The sequence below is a fragment of the Lissotriton helveticus genome, chromosome 2_2 (genome assembly GCF_964261635.1).
Source record: "Lissotriton helveticus chromosome 2_2, aLisHel1.1, whole genome shotgun sequence".
Lineage (NCBI taxonomy): Eukaryota > Metazoa > Chordata > Amphibia > Caudata > Salamandridae > Lissotriton > Lissotriton helveticus.
This window is the reverse complement of record NC_136060.1, coordinates 374,524,555-374,548,816: the sequence shown is the minus strand read 5'-3', so window position 1 is coordinate 374,548,816 and position 24,262 is coordinate 374,524,555. Positions and strand designations below refer to the sequence as shown.

General features: G+C 43.0%; 1 protein-coding gene across 1 annotated transcript in view; it reads right to left on the bottom strand.

Moving 5' to 3' along the window:
* SLC75A1 (solute carrier family 75 member 1) overlaps positions 1–24,262 on the bottom strand; it is a 182,601-nt gene that overhangs the window by 63,495 nt on the left and 94,844 nt on the right. The window contains exons 7-8 of the mRNA XM_078678564.1: positions 22,962–23,070; positions 21,116–21,227 (exon numbers count right to left, since the gene is read on the bottom strand). Coding sequence (XP_078534690.1) covers positions 21,116–21,227; positions 22,962–23,070 — 221 coding nt within the window. The remainder of the gene's footprint in view (positions 1–21,115; positions 21,228–22,961; positions 23,071–24,262) is intronic.

Here is a 24,262-nt window from a genome sequence, read left to right as displayed (position 1 = left end):
TACTGGGGAGGCCGCGGCGGAGCTCAGCGCTCACACGTCCACCTCCATCGGCTGCCAAGCCACGCCCCCCAAAAGCTGTCTTAGTTTGAAGGTACAAACCAAGTGAAAGAGATTTTCTAGACTGTGGCTGCCTTACCCCTCTGCGTGCAGGCTCGAAGGATAACCTAGCTCTACAATAAATGTGCTCTAACCAGTCAGTCCTACCTACTTCCATATTTGACACTGAGCTGTGCTTCAAGGACCATGTTCATCAAGTCAAATCTACATGTTTCCAGCTCATGAAAATGCCTCACAAAATTAATCCTCTTTTACCCCAGCACTATCAGAGCATTGTTACTTTGTTCATATGTTCTAGGTTGGCTTTTTCAACTCTTTGCTTAAGGCCTAACCAAGCATATTTTGAACAGGCTCCTAATGATTTAGAATTCTGCAGGTAAACTCCTCTTGGGACTATGTAAACGCTGCCAGATTCCCTCAAAAATATGCAATGTATTGGCTTCCAATGGAAACGCAGGGTCTTTTTAAAGGCCCAGCGTCCCTGCAGTAGAGCATTCCATAGCCCAAGTACAGCTTTAATTTGGTGTATGTTTCTTTCTTGCACCACAAACTGATATGAATTACTGACTGCAGCTAATTACCTTTTGGTTCTAAGAGTAGACTGATTCTGGAGGTTGCATTTTTTCTGTTCTGGCAGCCAGGGCATGAGATGTGCTTCCGCCTTCTTTCAGAGCATTGGGCAATCATTTGTCCTTCAGGCAACAGCTGAAAATCTTTTCTCCTCATCCAGGTGCTTTCTTAGGCCTCTTATCTTTTGTAAAGCTAGTTGGCCTTGCTTCAGCCTCAGTCACCAAGAGAAGCTTCAGGAGACTGAGCTTCATGTAATACATGTCCACAAATATAGGAATAATAAAATGGTAATATTGTATCACCCATTCCAATTATTTATGGGTGAGCCGTTTTAGTCTGTGCCGGCTGGATTCAAGTAAGATTTTATAATCACACAGAAAAGTATATTCTAGAATTGATACTCAACAAACCAATAGCAAAGCTGTTACTTTCATGTGAAGATACATATACCTTTAAGAAATGAAGGAAATAAGTGCTGGCCTATGAGTTTTTAAGTCCAAGCATAATGGTATAAATGAGCCACTTGAAGAAAAATGTGCCTTAAATGTTGCACCTGTATTCCAGAGACAGTCACTGTATGTTAAGACTCATTATTTTACCAATATGGTTTCTATAACTGAAAAGGGTTGCTCTTTTTAACAGGAGCACACGGGTGAAGGAAGGTATACAGGCCTCAGGCCTTAGTGGAGGTGAGAAGCGAAATATAGATGAAACGTAATGTTTGGAATTTCATAGAAGGGCATATGGGATTCTAATATTGATTTAGAAGGAAGTTTGTGGAGAACTAAGCAATAGTCTTACTCATTTCTCTTTACTACTAAGGTTAGAGAAATCTAGCATCCCTGTGCCTCCTAGTACATTCATGGAGAATCCAAGTGAACTGGACAAATAAGGAATAAACTGTACACTGTACTAGCAAGGAGATCCTGTGGAGCTGTGCATGTAAGCGAACCATGGTGCTGGAAAACCCCATAAACTCTACAGTTTAGTTTCTCTGTGTTTTGTCACAGCTTCTCTTAGGTGCCTGGATACACCATTCCTTGCTATCTTCCATTTGTCAGCAATAGCCTGAAAAACTAGAACGAGCAACCGCAATGAATCAAAGAGGCAGGAGAGAAAAAGAGCAGCACAATAATGCGCTAATTGAGACCAATTCCAGCACCCAACGATGTGGAAAAGTGAACGGTTGATATAAAATAGACAAAGAGAAGGTAAAGGAAAATGGCTAGTTGCGAACAGTCAGATGAGAGAAAATATGTGAAGAGATATCAGAACAGGGAGGTAATGGATTTGCCAATATGTTGCAGCCATGTACACAAGTGTGGCTGCTGTTCAGGCTAAAAGTTAGTGGCGTAAAGGAGAGTGACGTGGAGTGTCATGGAGTATAATCGATTGTTATGGAGTGGTGTAGAGAGACGTGGAGTGCTGTAGAGTTGAGTAGCTTGGAGTGGAGTTTTGTGTAGTGTCATGGAGTGAGGAGAGTGTTGTGGAGGGAGTAGAGTGTCGAAGAGTGGAAGGGAGTGGAGTACAGTGTCAGAGTGAAGTGACAGTGTTGTGGTGTGCTGTACTATATAATCAAGAACAGTGGTCCTTAGAACAACAAGCAAATACACGGAAGAATAAATATAAACCAAATGGTAATATATTCTGGGGAAGTGTCCAGCCGGACAGTTTATTTCCCTGATACAAAAATACTATAACAAATGTAACACTGATTGTGATAGAAACGGGGCACCGTCCGGTGTCCGACTACCACACTGGAAAAACATACAACATACACAATAACAGGCAATGGCAAGACGTCTGTTCAGAGTAAAAATACACCAGACAATCTAAAATATACACATATGCAAGAAAAAATTATATCAGCATTCGTTGCATTTAGTGTAATATGTCGACGACGTTTCGAACCATACTTAATAGAGGGTCATCCTCAGGACAGAGGGTAATTGCCTTAAAATTACACATTTGTGAATATATCACTGATAATAGGACATAAACCATATAAAAAGAAGGGGAGACATAAAAAAAGATAGAGACATGTCATTAAAACATTACCACAACCGCGTACATAGATTGCATGACTCATACCATGCCAAGGTGCAGCCGGTAACGAGATGTGGATCATGCAGAGTATGGGCAGTGAAGAACAATAACGAGAAACAGGGCTAGTGGCGCCGAGTGTTGAATCAACTGTGACAAGTGCACGAGTAAGGTGCGGATGGAGTGAAGTGAGGGCGGACCGGCGTGCTAAACAACCAATGAACTGAACCTCAGTGTGTCTGAAGTGAGGAATTGCGCTTACCAATGGTTTCGCACTCTTGTAGGAAAATTCCTTAAGCTAGGTAGTATAGCTTAATTATACAATAAATCTAAAGGGAAAATAATTGACACTATAGTAGCCAAAAAAGTAGTAAATTCCCATTTAGAGTGTGGTTGAGAAATTGCTCGTACCTTAAATGAGTGCCCTCAGTACTGTGGTCTGTGGAGGGAAGGGCGACATGTGAATAAATATGGCAATTGCGATCGGAGTGACCGTGGTGAACAAAAAACGCAGGAAATCAGGTCTTACCCGAAAATAATAGTCACGATAACCAAGTCTGGGAAAGAAAGGACAAGGGCAGCATAAGTAACAGTGGTGTCTTAAGCTTGACTCCTACTGCGGGTGCACATTGACCAGGGCCAATCTTACCTGGGAAGCGCTGGGAACAAGACCGCAATGGGGATTCTTGCTAGCACCGGTGTAAAACGCGGCGTCTCCGTGCAATGCGGGAAGCGGCGAAGGTATACGGAAGGTCACGTGGGAAAACGGACCAATCCGATTGCGCCCAAACTTGGCGGCCATTTTGGATCGGGGAAATAATCTAATGGCATGATATGACAAGGGGGAAACGGAGTGGTGTGCACGGCGGGTGTCCGCCAACTTACAGTGGTGCCCGGCCCAACAGGACGTATATAACTTAGTAACTAAGTGAGAACCCATCAGTGTCAAAAGATATGGGTGGAGAGCGTAGGCTAGCGTGCCGTGAATCACAGACATTCAGAACAATATCCTAAAGCTGGTGTTAGATTGTAAATGCATTTCAAGCACATTTCAATTATGTTACATTTACATGGAAAAAATATTCAGAACCATATTTACAATTATGTTCCAAGCTTGCGGAAGAATCCGTGGGGAGAAGAAAACAGATAATGTTAAATCAGGGAAGTCCAGTCCTCAGTCCGATTTAACCCTGTGTGAAGACTTTTGGTCTTCAGGATCCATCTCAATTCCTCTTTGTTCAAGAGTTGTTGCAGGTTACCCCCGCGGCTCGGGAGTTTTACCAGGCAAATGATAGTCCATTTGAAATCCATTTCAGTGTGGGATTGTTCTGTGAAATGCTGTACCAGGGGTGCATTCGCAGTTCGGCATCGTATCCTGCTCCGATGTTGGCACATCCTTGTTCGTGCCTTTTGTGTGGTTTGTCCGATATAGATCATGGAGCATGGGCACAACAAAGCATAGATTGCATTAGAGCTATTGCAGTTTGAGAATTCTCTGCGTTCGTGTTTCAAATCATTGTAAATAAACTCTTTGCCTTCTATGGTACTATCACACATAGAACAATTCCCACATTTTACATGCCCAGTGAGCTTTGGCAAACCCCAGAGTGTGTCAATTGTGGTCATCTCTACCGGTGCAGGTAGGGCTGCCCGCACCAAGTGATCTTTTAAGTTTTTTGCCTTCTTAAAGGCAAACATCGGTTTATCCAGTTGGAGTTGGTCAGCATTCAACACATCCCAATGTTTTTTGATGCTTTTGGTAAGTGAGTTAGATATCGGAGAGAAAGTTGTTACACATACCATCCGGTTTTGTGTCTTTTTTGGTTTAGATTCCAACAGAACTTCCCTCGGGCAAAACCATGCTCTTTTTAATGATGTTTTAATTAGTCTTCGGGGGTAACCTCGGGTGCTGAGTTTAGCGCTGAGTACATGGGCCTCTTTAAAGTAATCTTCTTTTAAATAACAATTTCTCCTAAGCCTTAGAAATTGTGAAAAGGGTAAGGAATCACGGAGCGCTCTAGGATGATTACTCTGGTAACTTAGTAAGGTATTTCGCTCGGTGGATTTCCTATAGAGGCTAGTGATCAGGACACCTTCTTTCTCCTGTATGTTTAAGTCTAGAAAAGGAATACTAACCCTACTCTTGGTAAGAGTGTAGGTAAGACCGCTGCAGTTGGAATTGAGCCAGTGTAGAAAAGGAGAAATTAGATCCTCGTTTTCCGTCCAAATCATAAAAATGTCATCTATATACCTTTTCCATAGGGCAATGCCACTATGGAAAGGGTTAGACGGAATCAGAATGTGCTCGCATTCAAGGCTATCCATATATAGCACTGCCAGGTTCGGCGCGAAGACAGCCCCCATAGATGTACCCTTGATCTGGCCGTAGTATTGGCCATCAAACAAAAAATAGTTCTTTGTGAGGCAAATTTCCAAAAGTTGGAGAATAAACAATGTTGGAATGAAATGTGGGCTCGGGCGTTTGTTGAGCACTTTTTCAATGACAAGCATGGAGTCAATTTGGGGAATATTAGTGTATAGTGACTCCACGTCCAGAGTGCATAGTACATTGGACGTGGGGTCAAATGGATGTTCCTCTATCAAGTTAATCATGTGGGTACTGTCACGGATGTAACATTGCGTAGCTGGTATAAAATCCTTGATGAAAAAGTCCACAAAAAGTCCCAAAGGTTCCAGAACTGACCCACAGCCAGAAACTATGGGTCTGCCCGGGGGATGTTCCATACTCTTGTGGACCTTCGGGAGTGTATAAATGACAGGAGTACGAGGAGCTCTGGCATTGAGAAAAGAATATTCCTTTTTGCTCAGAAACCCTAACTCAAGGCCTTCTTTAGTGACTTGCCGAATTAGGTCTTGGATCTCAACTATCGGGTTCCTTTGGAGTTTTATATAGTGTGAGGGATTGCTCAGTTGGCGAAGCACCTCTGTTTTATATGTGTCAAGGTTTTGTAGTACAATTCCCCCGCCTTTATCGGCAGGCTTGATAATTAGATCAGACTTTGATTTGAGGTTGAGAAGTGCATGTTTCTCCTCCAAGCTAATGTTATAGGGGATGAAAGTATGCCGTTTCTCAAGGGTGGAGAGATCCTGAAGGACAAGTTTCTCGAAGGTCAATATCTCCGGAGGCACCATACTGCCTGCTGGCGAGAAAGTTGAGGGTGGACGGAAAGGAGTGTTTGGCGTGAGGATCGGTTTAGGGTGGAGTAGGAAGAAAGCATGTAGTCTCAACTTCCTAAAAAATCTTAGTAGCTCCGTCTGGGCGTCCAAATAGTTGGGACGTATCGTGGGGACAAATGAAAGTCCCTTGGTTAATAACGATAATTCAGTGTTGGAGAGGGGATGTGATGTAAGGTTGAAAATGGGTAATGGCAACGGGTTAGTCAGATCTACTGAGTCAGGCATTGTGCTTGAATAGGTGGCTATTTGCTGATCTACCATTGATAATGCTGACGTCTGGTGTTCCGTTCGCCTGACGGGTAGGGTCCCCTTGGGGCTGGCTTGGGTTTGCCCCTCTTGGGAGGGTCGGGTTGGCCTCTGGATAAAAAAGGAGCTCTATTAGAGGGACCAGGGGCACCACCTTGGTCAGAGCTATCGATACGTCCCAACTATTTGGACGCCCAGACGGAGCTACTAAGATTTTTTTAGGAAGTTGAGACTACATGCTTTCTTCCTACTCCACCCTAAACCGATCCTCACGCCAAACACTCCTTTCCGTCCACCCTCAACTTTCTCGCCAGCAGGCAGTATGGTGCCTCCGGAGATATTGACCTTCGAGAAACTTGTCCTTCAGGATCTCTCCACCCTTGAGAAACGGCATACTTTCATCCCCTATAACATTAGCTTGGAGGAGAAACATGCACTTCTCAACCTCAAATCAAAGTCTGATCTAATTATCAAGCCTGCCGATAAAGGCGGGGGAATTGTACTACAAAACCTTGACACATATAAAACAGAGGTGCTTCGCCAACTGAGCAATCCCTCACACTATATAAAACTCCAAAGGAACCCGATAGTTGAGATCCAAGACCTAATTCGGCAAGTCACTAAAGAAGGCCTTGAGTTAGGGTTTCTGAGCAAAAAGGAATATTCTTTTCTCAATGCCAGAGCTCCTCGTACTCCTGTCATTTATACACTCCCGAAGGTCCACAAGAGTATGGAACATCCCCCGGGCAGACCCATAGTTTCTGGCTGTGGGTCAGTTCTGGAACCTTTGGGACTTTTTGTGGACTTTTTCATCAAGGATTTTATACCAGCTACGCAATGTTACATCCGTGACAGTACCCACATGATTAACTTGATAGAGGAACATCCATTTGACCCCACGTCCAATGTACTATGCACTCTGGACGTGGAGTCACTATACACTAATATTCCCCAAATTGACTCCATGCTTGTCATTGAAAAAGTGCTCAACAAACGCCCGAGCCCACATTTCATTCCAGCATTGTTTATTCTCCAACTTTTGGAAATTTGCCTCACAAAGAACTATTTTTTGTTTGATGGCCAATACTACGGCCAGATCAAGGGTACATCTATGGGGGCTGTCTTCGCGCCGAACCTGGCAGTGCTATATATGGATAGCCTTGAATGCGAGCGCATTCTGATTCCGTCTAACCCTTTCCATAGTGGCATTGCCCTATGGAAAAGGTATATAGATGACATTTTTATGATTTGGACGGAAAACGAGGATCTAATTTCTCCTTTTCTACACTGGCTCAATTCCAACTGCAGCGGTCTTACCTACACTCTTACCAAGAGTAGGGTTAGTATTCCTTTTCTAGACTTAAACATACAGGAGAAAGAAGGTGTCCTGATCACTAGCCTCTATAGGAAATCCACCGAGCGAAATACCTTACTAAGTTACCAGAGTAATCATCCTAGAGCGCTCCGTGATTCCTTACCCTTTTCACAATTTCTAAGGCTTAGGAGAAATTGTTATTTAAAAGAAGATTACTTTAAAGAGGCCCATGTACTCAGCGCTAAACTCAGCACCCGAGGTTACCCCCGAAGACTAATTAAAACATCATTAAAAAGAGCATGGTTTTGCCCGAGGGAAGTTCTGTTGGAATCTAAACCAAAAAAGACACAAAACCGGATGGTATGTGTAACAACTTTCTCTCCGATATCTAACTCACTTACCAAAAGCATAAAAAAACATTGGGATGTGTTGAATGCTGACCAACTCCAACTGGATAAACCGATGTTTGCCTTTAAGAAGGCAAAAAACTTAAAAGATCACTTGGTGCGGGCAGCCCTACCTGCACCGGTAGAGATGACCACAATTGACACACTCTGGGGTTTGCCAAAGCTCACTGGGCATGTAAAATGTGGGAATTGTTCTATGTGTGATAGTACCATAGAAGGCAAAGAGTTTATTTACAATGATTTGAAACACGAACGCAGAGAATTCTCAAACTGCAATAGCTCTAATGCAATCTATGCTTTGTTGTGCCCATGCTCCATGATCTATATCGGACAAACCACACAAAAGGCACGAACAAGGATGTGCCAACATCGGAGCAGGATACGATGCCGAACTGCGAATGCACCCCTGGTACAGCATTTCACAGAACAATCCCACACTGAAATGGATTTCAAATGGACTATCATTTGCCTGGTAAAACTCCCGAGCCGCGGGGGTAACCTGCAACAACTCTTGAACAAAGAGGAATTGAGATGGATCCTGAAGACCAAAAGTCTTCACACAGGGTTAAATCGGACTGAGGACTGGACTTCCCTGATTTAACATTATCTGTTTTCTTCTCCCCACGGATTCTTCCGCAAGCTTGGAACATAATTGTAAATATGGTTCTGAATATTTTTTCCATGTATATGTAAATGTAACATAATTGAAATGTGCTTGAAATGCATTTACAATCTAACACCAGCTTTAGGATATTGTTCTGAATGTCTGTGATTCACGGCACGCTAGCCTACGCTCTCCACCCATATCTTTTGACACTGGTGGGTTCTCACTTAGTTACTAAGTTATATACGTCCTGTTGGGCCGGGCACCACTGTAAGTTGGCGGACACCCGCCGTGCACACCACTCCGTTTCCCCCTTGTCATATCATGCCATTAGATTATTTCCCCGATCCAAAATGGCCGCCAAGTTTGGGCGCAATCGGATTGGTCCGTTTTCCCACGTGACCTTCCGTATACCTTCGCCGCTTCCCGCATTGCACGGAGACGCCGCGTTTTACACCGGTGCTAGCAAGAATCCCCATTGCGGTCTTGTTCCCAGCGCTTCCCAGGTAAGATTGGCCCTGGTCAATGTGCACCCGCAGTAGGAGTCAAGCTTAAGACACCACTGTTACTTATGCTGCCCTTGTCCTTTCTTTCCCAGACTTGGTTATCGTGACTATTATTTTCGGGTAAGACCTGATTTCCTGCGTTTTTTGTTCACCACGGTCACTCTGATCGCAATTGCCATATTTATTCACATGTCGCCCTTCCCTCCACAGACCACAGTACTGAGGGCACTCATTTAAGGTACGAGCAATTTCTCAACCACACTCTAAATGGGAATTTACTACTTTTTTGGCTACTATAGTGTCAATTATTTTCCCTTTAGATTTATTGTATAATTAAGCTATACTACCTAGCTTAAGGAATTTTCCTACAAGAGTGCGAAACCATTGGTAAGCGCAATTCCTCACTTCAGACACACTGAGGTTCAGTTCATTGGTTGTTTAGCACGCCGGTCCGCCCTCACTTCACTCCATCCGCACCTTACTCGTGCACTTGTCACAGTTGATTCAACACTCGGCGCCACTAGCCCTGTTTCTCGTTATTGTTCTTCACTGCCCATACTCTGCATGATCCACATCTCGTTACCGGCTGCACCTTGGCATGGTATGAGTCATGCAATCTATGTACGCGGTTGTGGTAATGTTTTAATGACATGTCTCTATCTTTTTTTATGTCTCCCCTTTTTTTATGTCTCCCCTTCTTTTTATATGGTTTATGTCCTATTATCAGTGATATATTCACAAATGTGTAATTTTAAGGCAATTACCCTCTGTCCTGAGGATGAACCTCTATTAAGTATGGTTCGAAACGTCGTCGACATATTACACTAAATGCAACGAATGCTGATATAATTTTTTCTTGCATATGTGTATATTTTAGATTGTCTGGTGTATTTTTACTCTGAACAGACGTCTTGCCATTGCCTGTTATTGTGTATGTTGTATGTTTTTCCAGTGTGGTAGTCGGACACCGGACGGTGCCCCGTTTCTATCACACTCAGTGTTACATTTGTTATAGTATTTTTGTATCAGGGAAATAAACTGTCCGGCTGGACACTTCCCCAGAATATATTACCATTTGGTTTATATTTATTCTTCCGTGTATTTGCTTGTTGTTCTAAGGACCACTGTTCTTGATTATATAGTATCTACCCATGGTCCTTAGCTTATTGCGCCTTGGGTTCCCTTGTTCTCTAAAAATAGCACTTAGCGCAACCAACTGGTTGCAAGGGTTCGCTCCCCTACCCCTTCCTTGAAGCGGGTCACTGTCCCCTGTTTGTCTTCCCACTCTCACTTTTTTATTTTTCTCTCAACCCTTTTAGGGCATGTCAGATCACACGCCCTTGTATAACGAAGAATATTTCAAAAAACTTCTTGATGGCCCATCCTTACTTACAGACAATCCCGAAAGCCCTAGCACAGTCAATGTTCCATTAGGTGATCAACTTGAAAAAATCAAAAAGAAGGTAGTAAGGTTAGAACTAATGATACTACTTTTGGCTCAATACCTCAAAGCCAATATTATTCCTCTCGGGCTGCAGGTTCGCAATATACCTGGCGTGTTTACTGATAACCCGAAGTATACCACAGGGTTTAGTTACATCAGTACCGGTTGTTCCAGACAGTGGATGGCACTAGGCATCGATATTGCTTCAGAGGAGTTGAAAAAACTAGGATTGGAAATAGTAGATCTAGAAACTCAACTGAAAGCAAAGTGTCCTGTGCCTGACTGTACTAAATTACTAGAGGATATAGAAAAAACTATAAGCGAATTTCACAGAATTGAGTTAAACAAAAAAACAACCAAAGTTAGAAAAGATATTAAAAACTTTTCGCAAGAAAGAGCCTATCCATATCTAGTCAAAGACTTCTACACCAACCGTTCCTACGGTGGCCCACAGAATCAAAATCAAAGACCTTGGGGCCGCTACAATAGACGACAAACCCTAGTTGGGTTTTCAGACACCTCGGCAGAGTCATCCGATAGCTCTGACCAAGGTGGTGCCCCTGGTCCCTCTAATAGAGCTCCTTTTTTATCCAGAGGCCAACCCGACCCTCCCAAGAGGGGCAAACCCAAGCCAGCCCCACGGGGACCCTACCCGTCAGGCGAACGGAACACCAGACGTCAGCATTATCAATGGTAGATCAGCAAATAGCCACCTATTCAAGCACAATGCCTGACTCAGTAGATCTGACTAACCCGTTGCCATTACCCATTTTCAACCTTACATCACATCCCCTCTCCAACACTGAATTATCGTTATTAACCAAGGGACTTTCATTTGTCCCCACGATACGTCCCAACTATTTGGACGCCCAGACGGAGCTACTAAGATTTTTTAGGAAGTTGAGACTACATGCTTTCTTCCTACTCCACCCTAAACCGATCCTCACGCCAAACACTCCTTTCCGTCCACCCTCAACTTTCTCGCCAGCAGGCAGTATGGTGCCTCCGGAGATATTGACCTTCGAGAAACTTGTCCTTCAGGATCTCTCCACCCTTGAGAAACGGCATACTTTCATCCCCTATAACATTAGCTTGGAGGAGAAACATGCACTTCTCAACCTCAAATCAAAGTCTGATCTAATTATCAAGCCTGCCGATAAAGGCGGGGGAATTGTACTACAAAACCTTGACACATATAAAACAGAGGTGCTTCGCCAACTGAGCAATCCCTCACACTATATAAAACTCCAAAGGAACCCGATAGTTGAGATCCAAGACCTAATTCGGCAAGTCACTAAAGAAGGCCTTGAGTTAGGGTTTCTGAGCAAAAAGGAATATTCTTTTCTCAATGCCAGAGCTCCTCGTACTCCTGTCATTTATACACTCCCGAAGGTCCACAAGAGTATGGAACATCCCCCGGGCAGACCCATAGTTTCTGGCTGTGGGTCAGTTCTGGAACCTTTGGGACTTTTTGTGGACTTTTTCATCAAGGATTTTATACCAGCTACGCAATGTTACATCCGTGACAGTACCCACATGATTAACTTGATAGAGGAACATCCATTTGACCCCACGTCCAATGTACTATGCACTCTGGACGTGGAGTCACTATACACTAATATTCCCCAAATTGACTCCATGCTTGTCATTGAAAAAGTGCTCAACAAACGCCCGAGCCCACATTTCATTCCAACATTGTTTATTCTCCAACTTTTGGAAATTTGCCTCACAAAGAACTATTTTTTGTTTGATGGCCAATACTACGGCCAGATCAAGGGTACATCTATGGGGGCTGTCTTCGCGCCGAACCTGGCAGTGCTATATATGGATAGCCTTGAATGCGAGCGCATTCTGATTCCGTCTAACCCTTTCCATAGTGGCATTGCCCTATGGAAAAGGTATATAGATGACATTTTTATGATTTGGACGGAAAACGAGGATCTAATTTCTCCTTTTCTACACTGGCTCAATTCCAACTGCAGCGGTCTTACCTACACTCTTACCAAGAGTAGGGTTAGTATTCCTTTTCTAGACTTAAACATACAGGAGAAAGAAGGTGTCCTGATCACTAGCCTCTATAGTAAATCCACCGAGCGAAATACCTTACTAAGTTACCAGAGTAATCATCCTAGAGCGCTCCGTGATTCCTTACCCTTTTCACAATTTCTAAGGCTTAGGAGAAATTGTTATTTAAAAGAAGATTACTTTAAAGAGGCCCATGTACTCAGCGCTAAACTCAGCACCCGAGGTTACCCCCGAAGACTAATTAAAACATCATTAAAAAGAGCATGGTTTTGCCCGAGGGAAGTTCTGTTGGAATCTAAACCAAAAAAGACACAAAACCGGATGGTATGTGTAACAACTTTCTCTCCGATATCTAACTCACTTACCAAAAGCATCAAAAAACATTGGGATGTGTTGAATGCTGACCAACTCCAACTGGATAAACCGATGTTTGCCTTTAAGAAGGCAAAAAACTTAAAAGATCACTTGGTGCGGGCAGCCCTACCTGCACCGGTAGAGATGACCACAATTGACACACTCTGGGGTTTGCCAAAGCTCACTGGGCATGTAAAATGTGGGAATTGTTCTATGTGTGATAGTACCATAGAAGGCAAAGAGTTTATTTACAATGATTTGAAACACGAACGCAGAGAATTCTCAAACTGCAATAGCTCTAATGCAATCTATGCTTTGTTGTGCCCATGCTCCATGATCTATATCGGACAAACCACACAAAAGGCACGAACAAGGATGTGCCAACATCGGAGCAGGATACGATGCCGAACTGCGAATGCACCCCTGGTACAGCATTTCACAGAACAATCCCACACTGAAATGGATTTCAAATGGACTATCATTTGCCTGGTAAAACTCCCGAGCCGCGGGGGTAACCTGCAACAACTCTTGAACAAAGAGGAATTGAGATGGATCCTGAAGACCAAAAGTCTTCACACAGGGTTAAATCGGACTGAGGACTGGACTTCCCTGATTTAACATTATCTGTTTTCTTCTCCCCACGGATTCTTCCGCAAGCTTGGAACATAATTGTAAATATGGTTCTGAATATTTTTTCCATGTATATGTAAATGTAACATAATTGAAATGTGCTTGAAATGCATTTACAATCTAACACCAGCTTTAGGATATTGTTCTGAATGTCTGTGATTCACGGCACGCTAGCCTACGCTCTCCACCCATATCTTTTGACACTGATGGGTTCTCACTTAGTTACTAAGTTATATACGTCCTGTTGGGCCGGGCACCACTGTAAGTTGGCGGACACCCGCCGTGCACACCACTCCGTTTCCCCCTTGTCATATCATGCCATTAGATTATTTCCCCGATCCAAAATGGCCGCCAAGTTTGGGCGCAATCGGATTGGTCCGTTTTCCCACGTGACCTTCCGTATACCTTCGCCGCTTCCCGCATTGCACGGAGACGCCGCGTTTTACACCGGTGCTAGCAAGAATCCCCATTGCGGTCTTGTTCCCAGCGCTTCCCAGGTAAGATTGGCCCTGGTCAATGTGCACCCGCAGTAGGAGTCAAGCTTAAGACACCACTGTTACTTATGCTGCCCTTGTCCTTTCTTTCCCAGACTTGGTTATCGTGACTATTATTTTCGGGTAAGACCTGATTTCCTGCGTTTTTTGTTCACCACGGTCACTCCGATCGCAATTGCCATATTTATTCACATGTCGCCCTTCCCTCCACAGACCACAGTACTGAGGGCACTCATTTAAGGTACGAGCAATTTCTCAACCACACTCTAAATGGGAATTTACTACTTTTTTGGCTACTATAGTGTCAATTATTTTCCCTTTAGATTTATTGTATAATTAAGCTATACTACCTAGCTTAAGGAATTTTCCTACAAGAGTGCGAAACCATTGGTAAGCGCAATTCCTCACTTCAGACACACTGAGGTTCAGTTCATTGGTTGTTTAGCACGCCGGTCCGCCCTCACTTCACTCCATCCGCACCTTACTCGTGCACTTGTCACAGTTGATTCAACACTCGGCGCCACTAGCCCTGTTTCTCGTTATTGTTCTTCACTGCCCATACTCTGCATGATCCACATCTCGTTACCGGCTGCACCTTGGCATGGTATGAGTCATGCAATCTATGTACGCGGTTGTGGTAATGTTTTAATGACATGTCTCTATCTTTTTTTATGTCTCCCCTTTTTTTATGTCTCCCCTTCTTTTTATATGGTTTATGTCCTATTATCAGTGATATATTCACAAATGTGTAATTTTAAGGCAATTACCCTCTGTCCTGAGGATGAACCTCTATTAAGTATGGTTCGAAACGTCGTCGACATATTACACTAAATGCAACGAATGCTGATATAATTTTTTCTTGCATATGTGTATATTTTAGATTGTCTGGTGTATTTTTACTCTGAACAGACGTCTTGCCATTGCCTGTTATTGTGTATGTTGTATGTTTTTCCAGTGTGGTAGTCGGACACCGGACGGTGCCCCGTTTCTATCACACTCAGTGTTACATTTGTTATAGTATTTTTGTATCAGGGAAATAAACTGTCCGGCTGGACACTTCCCCAGAATATATTACCATTTGGTTTATATTTATTCTTCCGTGTATTTGCTTGTTGTTCTAAGGACCACTGTTCTTGATTATATAGTATCTACCCATGGTCCTTAGCTTATTGCGCCTTGGGTTCCCTTGTTCTCTAAAAATAGCACTTAGCGCAACCAACTGGTTGCAAGGGTTCGCTCCCCTACCCCTTCCTTGAAGCGGGTCACTGTCCCCTGTTTGTCTTCCCACTCTCACTTTTTTATTTTTCTCTCAACCCTTTTAGGGCATGTCAGATCACACGCCCTTGTATAACGAAGAATATTTCAAAAAACTTCTTGATGGCCCATCCTTACTTACAGACAATCCCGAAAGCCCTAGCACAGTCAATGTTCCATTAGGTGATCAACTTGAAAAAATCAAAAAGAAGGTAGTAAGGTTAGAACTAATGATACTACTTTTGGCTCAATACCTCAAAGCCAATATTATTCCTCTCGGGCTGCAGGTTCGCAATATACCTGGCGTGTTTACTGATAACCCGAAGTATACCACAGGGTTTAGTTACATCAGTACCGGTTGTTCCAGACAGTGGATGGCACTAGGCATCGATATTGCTTCAGAGGAGTTGAAAAAACTAGGATTGGAAATAGTAGATCTAGAAACTCAACTGAAAGCAAAGTGTCCTGTGCCTGACTGTACTAAATTACTAGAGGATATAGAAAAAACTATAAGCGAATTTCACAGAATTGAGTTAAACAAAAAAACAACCAAAGTTAGAAAAGATATTAAAAACTTTTCGCAAGAAAGAGCCTATCCATATCTAGTCAAAGACTTCTACACCAACCGTTCCTACGGTGGCCCACAGAATCAAAATCAAAGACCTTGGGGCCGCTACAATAGACGACAAACCCTAGTTGGGTTTTCAGACACCTCGGCAGAGTCATCCGATAGCTCTGACCAAGGTGGTGCCCCTGGTCCCTCTAATAGAGCTCCTTTTTTATCCAGAGGCCAACCCGACCCTCCCAAGAGGGGCAAACCCAAGCCAGCCCCACGGGGACCCTACCCGTCAGGCGAACGGAACACCAGACGTCAGCATTATCAATGGTAGATCAGCAAATAGCCACCTATTCAAGCACAATGCCTGACTCAGTAGATCTGACTAACCCGTTGCCATTACCCATTTTCAACCTTACATCACATCCCCTCTTCAACACTGAATTATCGTTATTAACCAAGGGACTTTCATTTGTCCCCACGATACGTCCCAACTATTTGGACGCCCAGACGGAGCTACTAAGATTTTTTAGGAAGTTGAGACTACATGCTTTCTTCCTACTCCACCCTAAACCGATCCTCACGCCAAACACTCCTTTCCGTCCACCCTCAACTTTCTCGCCAGCAGGCAGTATGGTGCCTCCGGAGATATTGACCTTCGAGAAACTTGTCCTTCAGGATCTCTCCACCCTTGAGAAACGGCATACTTTCATCCCCTATAACATTAGCTTGGAGGAGAAACATGCACTTCTCAACCTCAAATCAAAGTCTGATCTAATTATCAAGCCTGCCGATAAAGGCGGGGGAATTGTACTACAAAACCTTGACACATATAAAACAGAGGTGCTTCGCCAACTGAGCAATCCCTCACACTATATAAAACTCCAAAGGAACCCGATAGTTGAGATCCAAGACCTAATTCGGCAAGTCACTAAAGAAGGCCTTGAGTTAGGGGTTCTGAGCAAAAAGGAATATTCTTTTCTCAATGCCAGAGCTCCTCGTACTCCTGTCATTTATACACTCCCGAAGGTCCACAAGAGTATGGAACATCCCCCGGGCAGACCCATAGTTTCTGGCTGTGGGTCAGTTCTGGAACCTTTGGGACTTTTTGTGGACTTTTTCATCAAGGATTTTATACCAGCTACGCAATGTTACATCCGTGACAGTACCCACATGATTAACTTGATAGAGGAACATCCATTTGACCCCACGTCCAATGTACTATGCACTCTGGACGTGGAGTCACTATACACTAATATTCCCCAAATTGACTCCATGCTTGTCATTGAAAAAGTGCTCAACAAACGCCCGAGCCCACATTTCATTCCAACATTGTTTATTCTCCAACTTTTGGAAATTTGCCTCACAAAGAACTATTTTTTGTTTGATGGCCAATACTACGGCCAGATCAAGGGTACATCTATGGGGGCTGTCTTCGCGCCGAACCTGGCAGTGCTATATATGGATAGCCTTGAATGCGAGCGCATTCTGATTCCGTCTAACCCTTTCCATAGTGGCATTGCCCTATGGAAAAGGTATATAGATGACATTTTTATGATTTGGACGGAAAACGAGGATCTAATTTCTCCTTTTCTACACTGGCTCAATTCCAACTGCAGCGGTCTTACCTACACTCTTACCAAGAGTAGGGTTAGTATTCCTTTTCTAGACTTAAACATACAGGAGAAAGAAGGTGTCCTGATCACTAGCCTCTATAGGAAATCCACCGAGCGAAATACCTTACTAAGTTACCAGAGTAATCATCCTAGAGCGCTCCGTGATTCCTTACCCTTTTCACAATTTCTAAGGCTTAGGAGAAATTGTTATTTAAAAGAAGATTACTTTAAAGAGGCCCATGTACTCAGCGCTAAACTCAGCACCCGAGGTTACCCCCGAAGACTAATTAAAACATCATTAAAAAGAGCATGGTTTTGCCCGAGGGAAGTTCTGTTGGAATCTAAACCAAAAAAGACACAAAACCGGATGGTATGTGTAACAACTTTCTCTCCGATATCTAACTCACTTACCAAAAGCATCAAAAAACATTGGGATGTGTTGAATGCTGACCAACTCCAACTGGATAAACCGATGTTTGCCTTTAAGAAGGCAAAAAACTTAAAAGATCACTTGGTGCGGGCAGCCCTACCTGCACCGGTAGAGATGACCACAATTGACACACTCTGGGGTTTGCCAAAGCTCACTGGGCATGTAAAATGTGGGAATTGTTCTATGTGTGATAGTACCATAGAAGGCAAAGAGTTTATTTACAATGATTTGAAACACGAACGCAGAGAATTCTCAAACTGCAATAGCTCTAATGCAATCTATGCTTTGTTGTGCCCATGCTCCATGATCTATATCGGACAAACCACACAAAAGGCACGAACAAGGATGTGCCAACATCGGAGCAGGATACGATGCCGAACTGCGAATGCACCCCTGGTACAGCATTTCACAGAACAATCCCACACTGAAATGGATTTCAAATGGACTATCATTTGCCTGGTAAAACTCCCGAGCCGCGGGGGTAACCTGCAACAACTCTTGAACAAAGAGGAATTGAGATGGATCCTGAAGACCAAAAGTCTTCACACAGGGTTAAATCGGACTGAGGACTGGACTTCCCTGATTTAACATTATCTGTTTTCTTCTCCCCACGGATTCTTCCGCAAGCTTGGAACATAATTGTAAATATGGTTCTGAATATTTTTTCCATGTATATGTAAATGTAACATAATTGAAATGTGCTTGAAATGCATTTACAATCTAACACCAGCTTTAGGATATTGTTCTGAATGTCTGTGATTCACGGCACGCTAGCCTACGCTCTCCACCCATATCTTTTGACACTGGTGGGTTCTCACTTAGTTACTAAGTTATATACGTCCTGTTGGGCCGGGCACCACTGTAAGTTGGCGGACACCCGCCGTGCACACCACTCCGTTTCCCCCTTGTCATATCATGCCATTAGATTATTTCCCCGATCCAAAATGGCCGCCAAGTTTGGGCGCAATCGGATTGGTCCGTTTTCCCACGTGACCTTCCGTATACCTTCGCCGCTTCCCGCATTGCACGGAGACGCCGCGTTTTACACCGGTGCTAGCAAGAATCCCCATTGCGGTCTTGTTCCCAGCGCTTCCCAGGTAAGATTGGCCCTGGTCAATGTGCACCCGCAGTAGGAGTCAAGCTTAAGACACCACTGTTACTTATGCTGCCCTTGTCCTTTCTTTCCCAGACTTGGTTATCGTGACTATTATTTTCGGGTAAGACCTGATTTCCTGCGTTTTTTGTTCACCACGGTCACTCCGATCGCAATTGCCATATTTATTCACATGTCGCCCTTCCCTCCACAGACCACAGTACTGAGGGCACTCATTTAAGGTACGAGCAATTTCTCAACCACACTCTAAATGGGAATTTACTACTTTTTTGGCTACTATAGTGTCAATTATTTTCCCTTTAGATTTATTGTATAATTAAGCTATACTACCTAGCTTAAGGAATTTTCCTACAAGAGTGCGAAACCATTGGTAAGCGCAATTCCTCACTTCAGACACACTGAGGTTCAGTTCATTGGTTGTTTAGCACGCCGGTCCGCCCTCACTTCACTCCATCCGCACCTTACTCGTGCACTTGTCACAGTTGATTCAACACTCGGCGCCACTAGCCCTGTTTCTCGTTATTGTTCTTCACTGCCCATACTCTGCATGATCCACATCTCGTTACCGGCTGCACCTTGGCATGGTATGAGTCATGCAATCTATGTACGCGGTTGTGGTAATGTTTTAATGACATGTCTCTATCTTTTTTTATGTCTCCCCTTTTTTTATGTCTCCCCTTCTTTTTATATGGTTTATGTCCTATTATCAGTGATATATTCACAAATGTGTAATTTTAAGGCAATTACCCTCTGTCCTGAGGATGAACCTCTATTAAGTATGGTTCGAAACGTCGTCGACATATTACACTAAATGCAACGAATGCTGATATAATTTTTTCTTGCATATGTGTATATTTTAGATTGTCTGGTGTATTTTTACTCTGAACAGACGTCTTGCCATTGCCTGTTATTGTGTATGTTGTATGTTTTTCCAGTGTGGTAGTCGGACACCGGACGGTGCCCCGTTTCTATCACACTCAGTGTTACATTTGTTATAGTATTTTTGTATCAGGGAAATAAACTGTCCGGCTGGACACTTCCCCAGAATATATTACCATTTGGTTTATATTTATTCTTCCGTGTATTTGCTTGTTGTTCTAAGGACCACTGTTCTTGATTATATAGTATCTACCCATGGTCCTTAGCTTATTGCGCCTTGGGTTCCCTTGTTCTCTAAAAATAGTGGTGTGCTGTACAGCATAGTGGAGTGGCGTAGAGTGTTTTTTTTTTTTTGTAGTAGAGTAGTAGTTTTGTGTTGTAGAGTAGCGTGGCGTAGAGCGTGGCAGATTGTTGTGAAGTGGTACAAAAGGGGGTGGTGATGGACGGAGCATCTGAACCAATCAAACACGCACACCCAGTCAACAGGTCTGGGTTTAATCCATCACCGTTCTTTAGGACACTCTGCCACCCCAGTTCAGACATGGCCATATGCAAATCAGTCTGACCCTGTGCCTCATGGGAACAGTCCAGCCCGAACTGCCAAGCCATGCCTTCCCTGGACCGGAAAGAAGCTTCCTAGGACCGGTTTCTGGCATTTCAACCGTCTTCAGCCAGGCTTGCTTGAATCCAGTGGCAAAGTGAGCAGGGACTCAAGGGGAGCAAGGTAGGCTTCGACCTAAAAAGGAACAGAGCAGAAAGGAGATGGCACTAGAGTGTAAACTAGAGGGACATGTTAATATCTTGACTAGGGAAAGGTATTCCAGACATAACTAAACCTTAGTAAAAACCTAGCAAAGATTATGGAAAGATCGGTTGTTAAAGGAGCGGTAATCGCATCAGGGTTGGGTAAAACCAAAATGATTTGCAATCAGGATTATTCAAAAATAGAAGTACAGAAGCAAAAGTGGGTATAGGAGAGCGCTGTCCAGATAACTGAACCAGTCAGACCGAAAATGGATACTGGGCAAAGTTGGAAATAGCTCGGAATAAGTGAGGGACAGAAAGTAGTAGGCAAGGGAAAGACAGATAACGGTGCATCTGGAATTTAGTTGAAGTCGGAACAAGAAAATCTGAAGACAAACATAGCAGTTGTAGCACCAGACACAGAGAAGGCTTTCTATGTCTGACGCCACCTATCTTAAGTAATTATATCCTTCAATTCAACTACTAGAAATTCGGTGTGCAGGCTCATACATTTGACATATTTAGAGCCCTATTTTTGAGTTCAAATAAAAGTCTCATACATGAAAATTAATACAGTTTTAAATATATATAATGTAGCAACTGTTGTACACTGTAATAAGAGTCCGTACCTGTTAAACTTAAACTTTTGGTGTGTAAGAAAACTGATGTTATATTCCAGGCCAGAAAACAGAAAGAGATAAAGAAAATACACCATGCCCAGGGTCTTCAGATTCTGAAGGCCTACCAAACAAAACCAAAAAATAGAATTTTAACATACATACAATAAATAACAACTTCCTTTGATAAATGTTTCACCTTGTGTTTGAGCAGCTAAACAAGCCTGTAATATGGTAGCGGTTGGTGTTCTGACACCGCCTCGAAAACCCATAAGGTGACTCAGTGAGATAACCAATGCCTCCTTTGGTGTACATAGTTGTAAATCTATCTAGTGGTTAGGAGAATGGTTCTTGGTTCACTGAGGTGCATGGGCTACTGTCATAAGAAAATGGTGGATTTTTTTCTGCACTCTACAATTCACCCACAAGGTAGTACAGAGGGTTGCACAGCAACATCAACTTGTTGATTTAGTTTAGAGTGAAGTTTCTTTAGCATTGTAAGAAAGGGAAATCACACTATCAACAAAGTATAAAGGGAAATCACAATATCAACAGAGTATGAAAAATCAGCATCTCAGAAAATATCCCAAGGAATGAAAATTGAAAAGAAAGGCAGGTTTATCCCTCGGATAGCTTGTGGCCCTGATTTTTCCCTCCATAAATCAGTGTTACTATAATCCCACGAAATATTGGTGTTTCCACGACTGTGCCCCCCCCCCCTTTCATCCAAAACAGCTCTTTGCTCCTGCCCTCTAGTGGGTTTTACCGAACTGAGTGACATCCATATCGGCAGTCGCAAAGGGTCCTTAGGCAAGGCTCTGACCGCACACCCAGGAGATCAATGCGTAAGGTGTGCACACTTATTGTGGCAACAATGAACTACACTCCAACTAGACATACCAAAGCCCATATAGTCTCTCAGGAGGTTCTGTGCAGACTAGATTCATGTTAGACATCTAGTACCAAGCTAGCAACAAACTACCATCAACTTATAGGCAAGAGCAGTAATCCATATTGGGCCGGACAGTAGCCCTATCAGGCAAATCGAACTACTATCTGACCTACTATCCTTTTCTGCATCCCCAGTCACAACACTGAGGACTGGGACATGAATGAGAAGGTCTGCTGGAAAGGTAACCTGAGTTTGACTTTTTCACTACCCTGTCCCATTCTGACTCCACATAGATCTTTGACATCTCCCAGTAGCAGAAGGTGCCATCCAAAATGATAATAAAGCAGCTGCAGTTTCCTTTCCACAGCCACACCCAAACAAAGGGAGGAATATATACATCTCAAGTGTACTTTCTGTAACGTTGGGTGTCTAACTCCTACAGAAGAGGTTTTGGTATTTATTTATTATTTAAAGGCACCAATAATAGTAAACTGAATTAACTGAAGGAGTCTGGGTGTTTATTCCCTAAAACGTCCATATGAACATGTTTCAGAAAATTATACCCATATTAAAGAAAGCACATTGGTGCCATGAAAAAGTAGATGATACAATGCTGTACAAATGCTGATAACATTAGAGCACATCAAAACAAGTTCCAGTTTGAACAAAAAAATACTGCTTCAGAGAGACCATTAATTCTGAGGAGGTTACTACTATTGGTGTTCACTAAGGAACTGCTAGCATCTGAGGTAGCGGCCTCAGTCTATACTCCATCAAGCCAACCATGTATTTCTCAATCAACTAGAACCTATCATCATAAGAAAATAACACTTAACACATATGTATATCATAATGTCCAGCACTTTAAACCCCATGTTCATCTATGACTCATGATGAACTTCAAGACACAACACAAAGGCCCAAAACCACACTTATTTAAACGGTATGAAATAAGCAAATACATACGCTCTGTTGAAGGGGAGTCTTTTCTTCTGGTCATTGAAGAGAACTTAAATAAAGCAACAGGACTCATCAAATCTACAACTTCATGGAACCCAGACGCCACAGAAGGCAACTGCAGAAGAAACATAGAATGAAAGTAGAGCACAGGTTATGTATAAGGAGAACATGCCAAGTGTTAAACATCCTAAGCAGCAGCTTACTTGAAATTTTCCAAAATACATGTGCTTCAGTAAACCACAAATACCTGCTCTATACACCTTACATGTGTTGTGGGGTTCAATAGGGCCCTTGCACATGAGCATCCATTTTGAGTAACACGTTTAAAATTGACATCTTTTAGACGGGGACGTTTACAATGCTTTTGCACATACATGATAATGTACTCAAAAAGTGTACTGCTTGCAACGCACATTTATTCATCCGCATTTTCTCACAACATTGTACATTCTGTTCTAGGGTAAAAGTACACGGAGCATGCTGCCCACATTTTGTTTGTCCATTAGGAGATAACTCTGAGTCGGAAGACAAATGATAACATAGGTAACATAAATCAGGCACAGTGCAAATGGAACCAGTTTTCATCACTTCCATGGATTATCCTAGACGTTTGTTCATGACTGATTTCCAGCCTTGTTCACAAATCACTATCCTGAAAAGGAGAGAGGTCTTTTCTACACCAAACCGGGTTCCAGATACATCACTCACACAGGTAGATGGGGAGTCAGGCTTTCCGAATGATCTGCAAACCGCATTGAACCTATGCACTCGATAGAATAGGTGGTTTAAGCAGGTAGGAGTATCATTATGACAAATATTCGTATATGTATATAATCACTGCAACAATTATAATGGTTCAACTGTTTATCTTTTTCATCGTTCTTGTAATGCTGGTAATATTGCTTTGTTTCCTTCTGCTAATAATTGCAGCTTGTGTATTTTAAACAAGAATCCAGAGCTCTTTGGTCTGGCCATTAATCGCCACCTAGGAGATATCTTCACGGTGATCATTTGCTACCGTCCTCCAGGGGCATTTTCCATCCCACAACAGCAAGCACTTCTCACTACTTTTACAAACATGGCAACTTCCCATAACAAATTAGTTATTTTAGGAGATTTTAATCTCTGGCCAAATGGCAGCCTAGATACAGGACTAGACAACCTCCTGTTATCCTGTGACAGTGTGGGGCTTCACCAATTGGTTAAGCAACCCACCCACTCTGCAGGCAATCGACTAGATCTTATTTTCTCGAGTCCTGATCTAACACAAGTAGGCGACATTTTGCCTATGAGCTGGACGGACCACT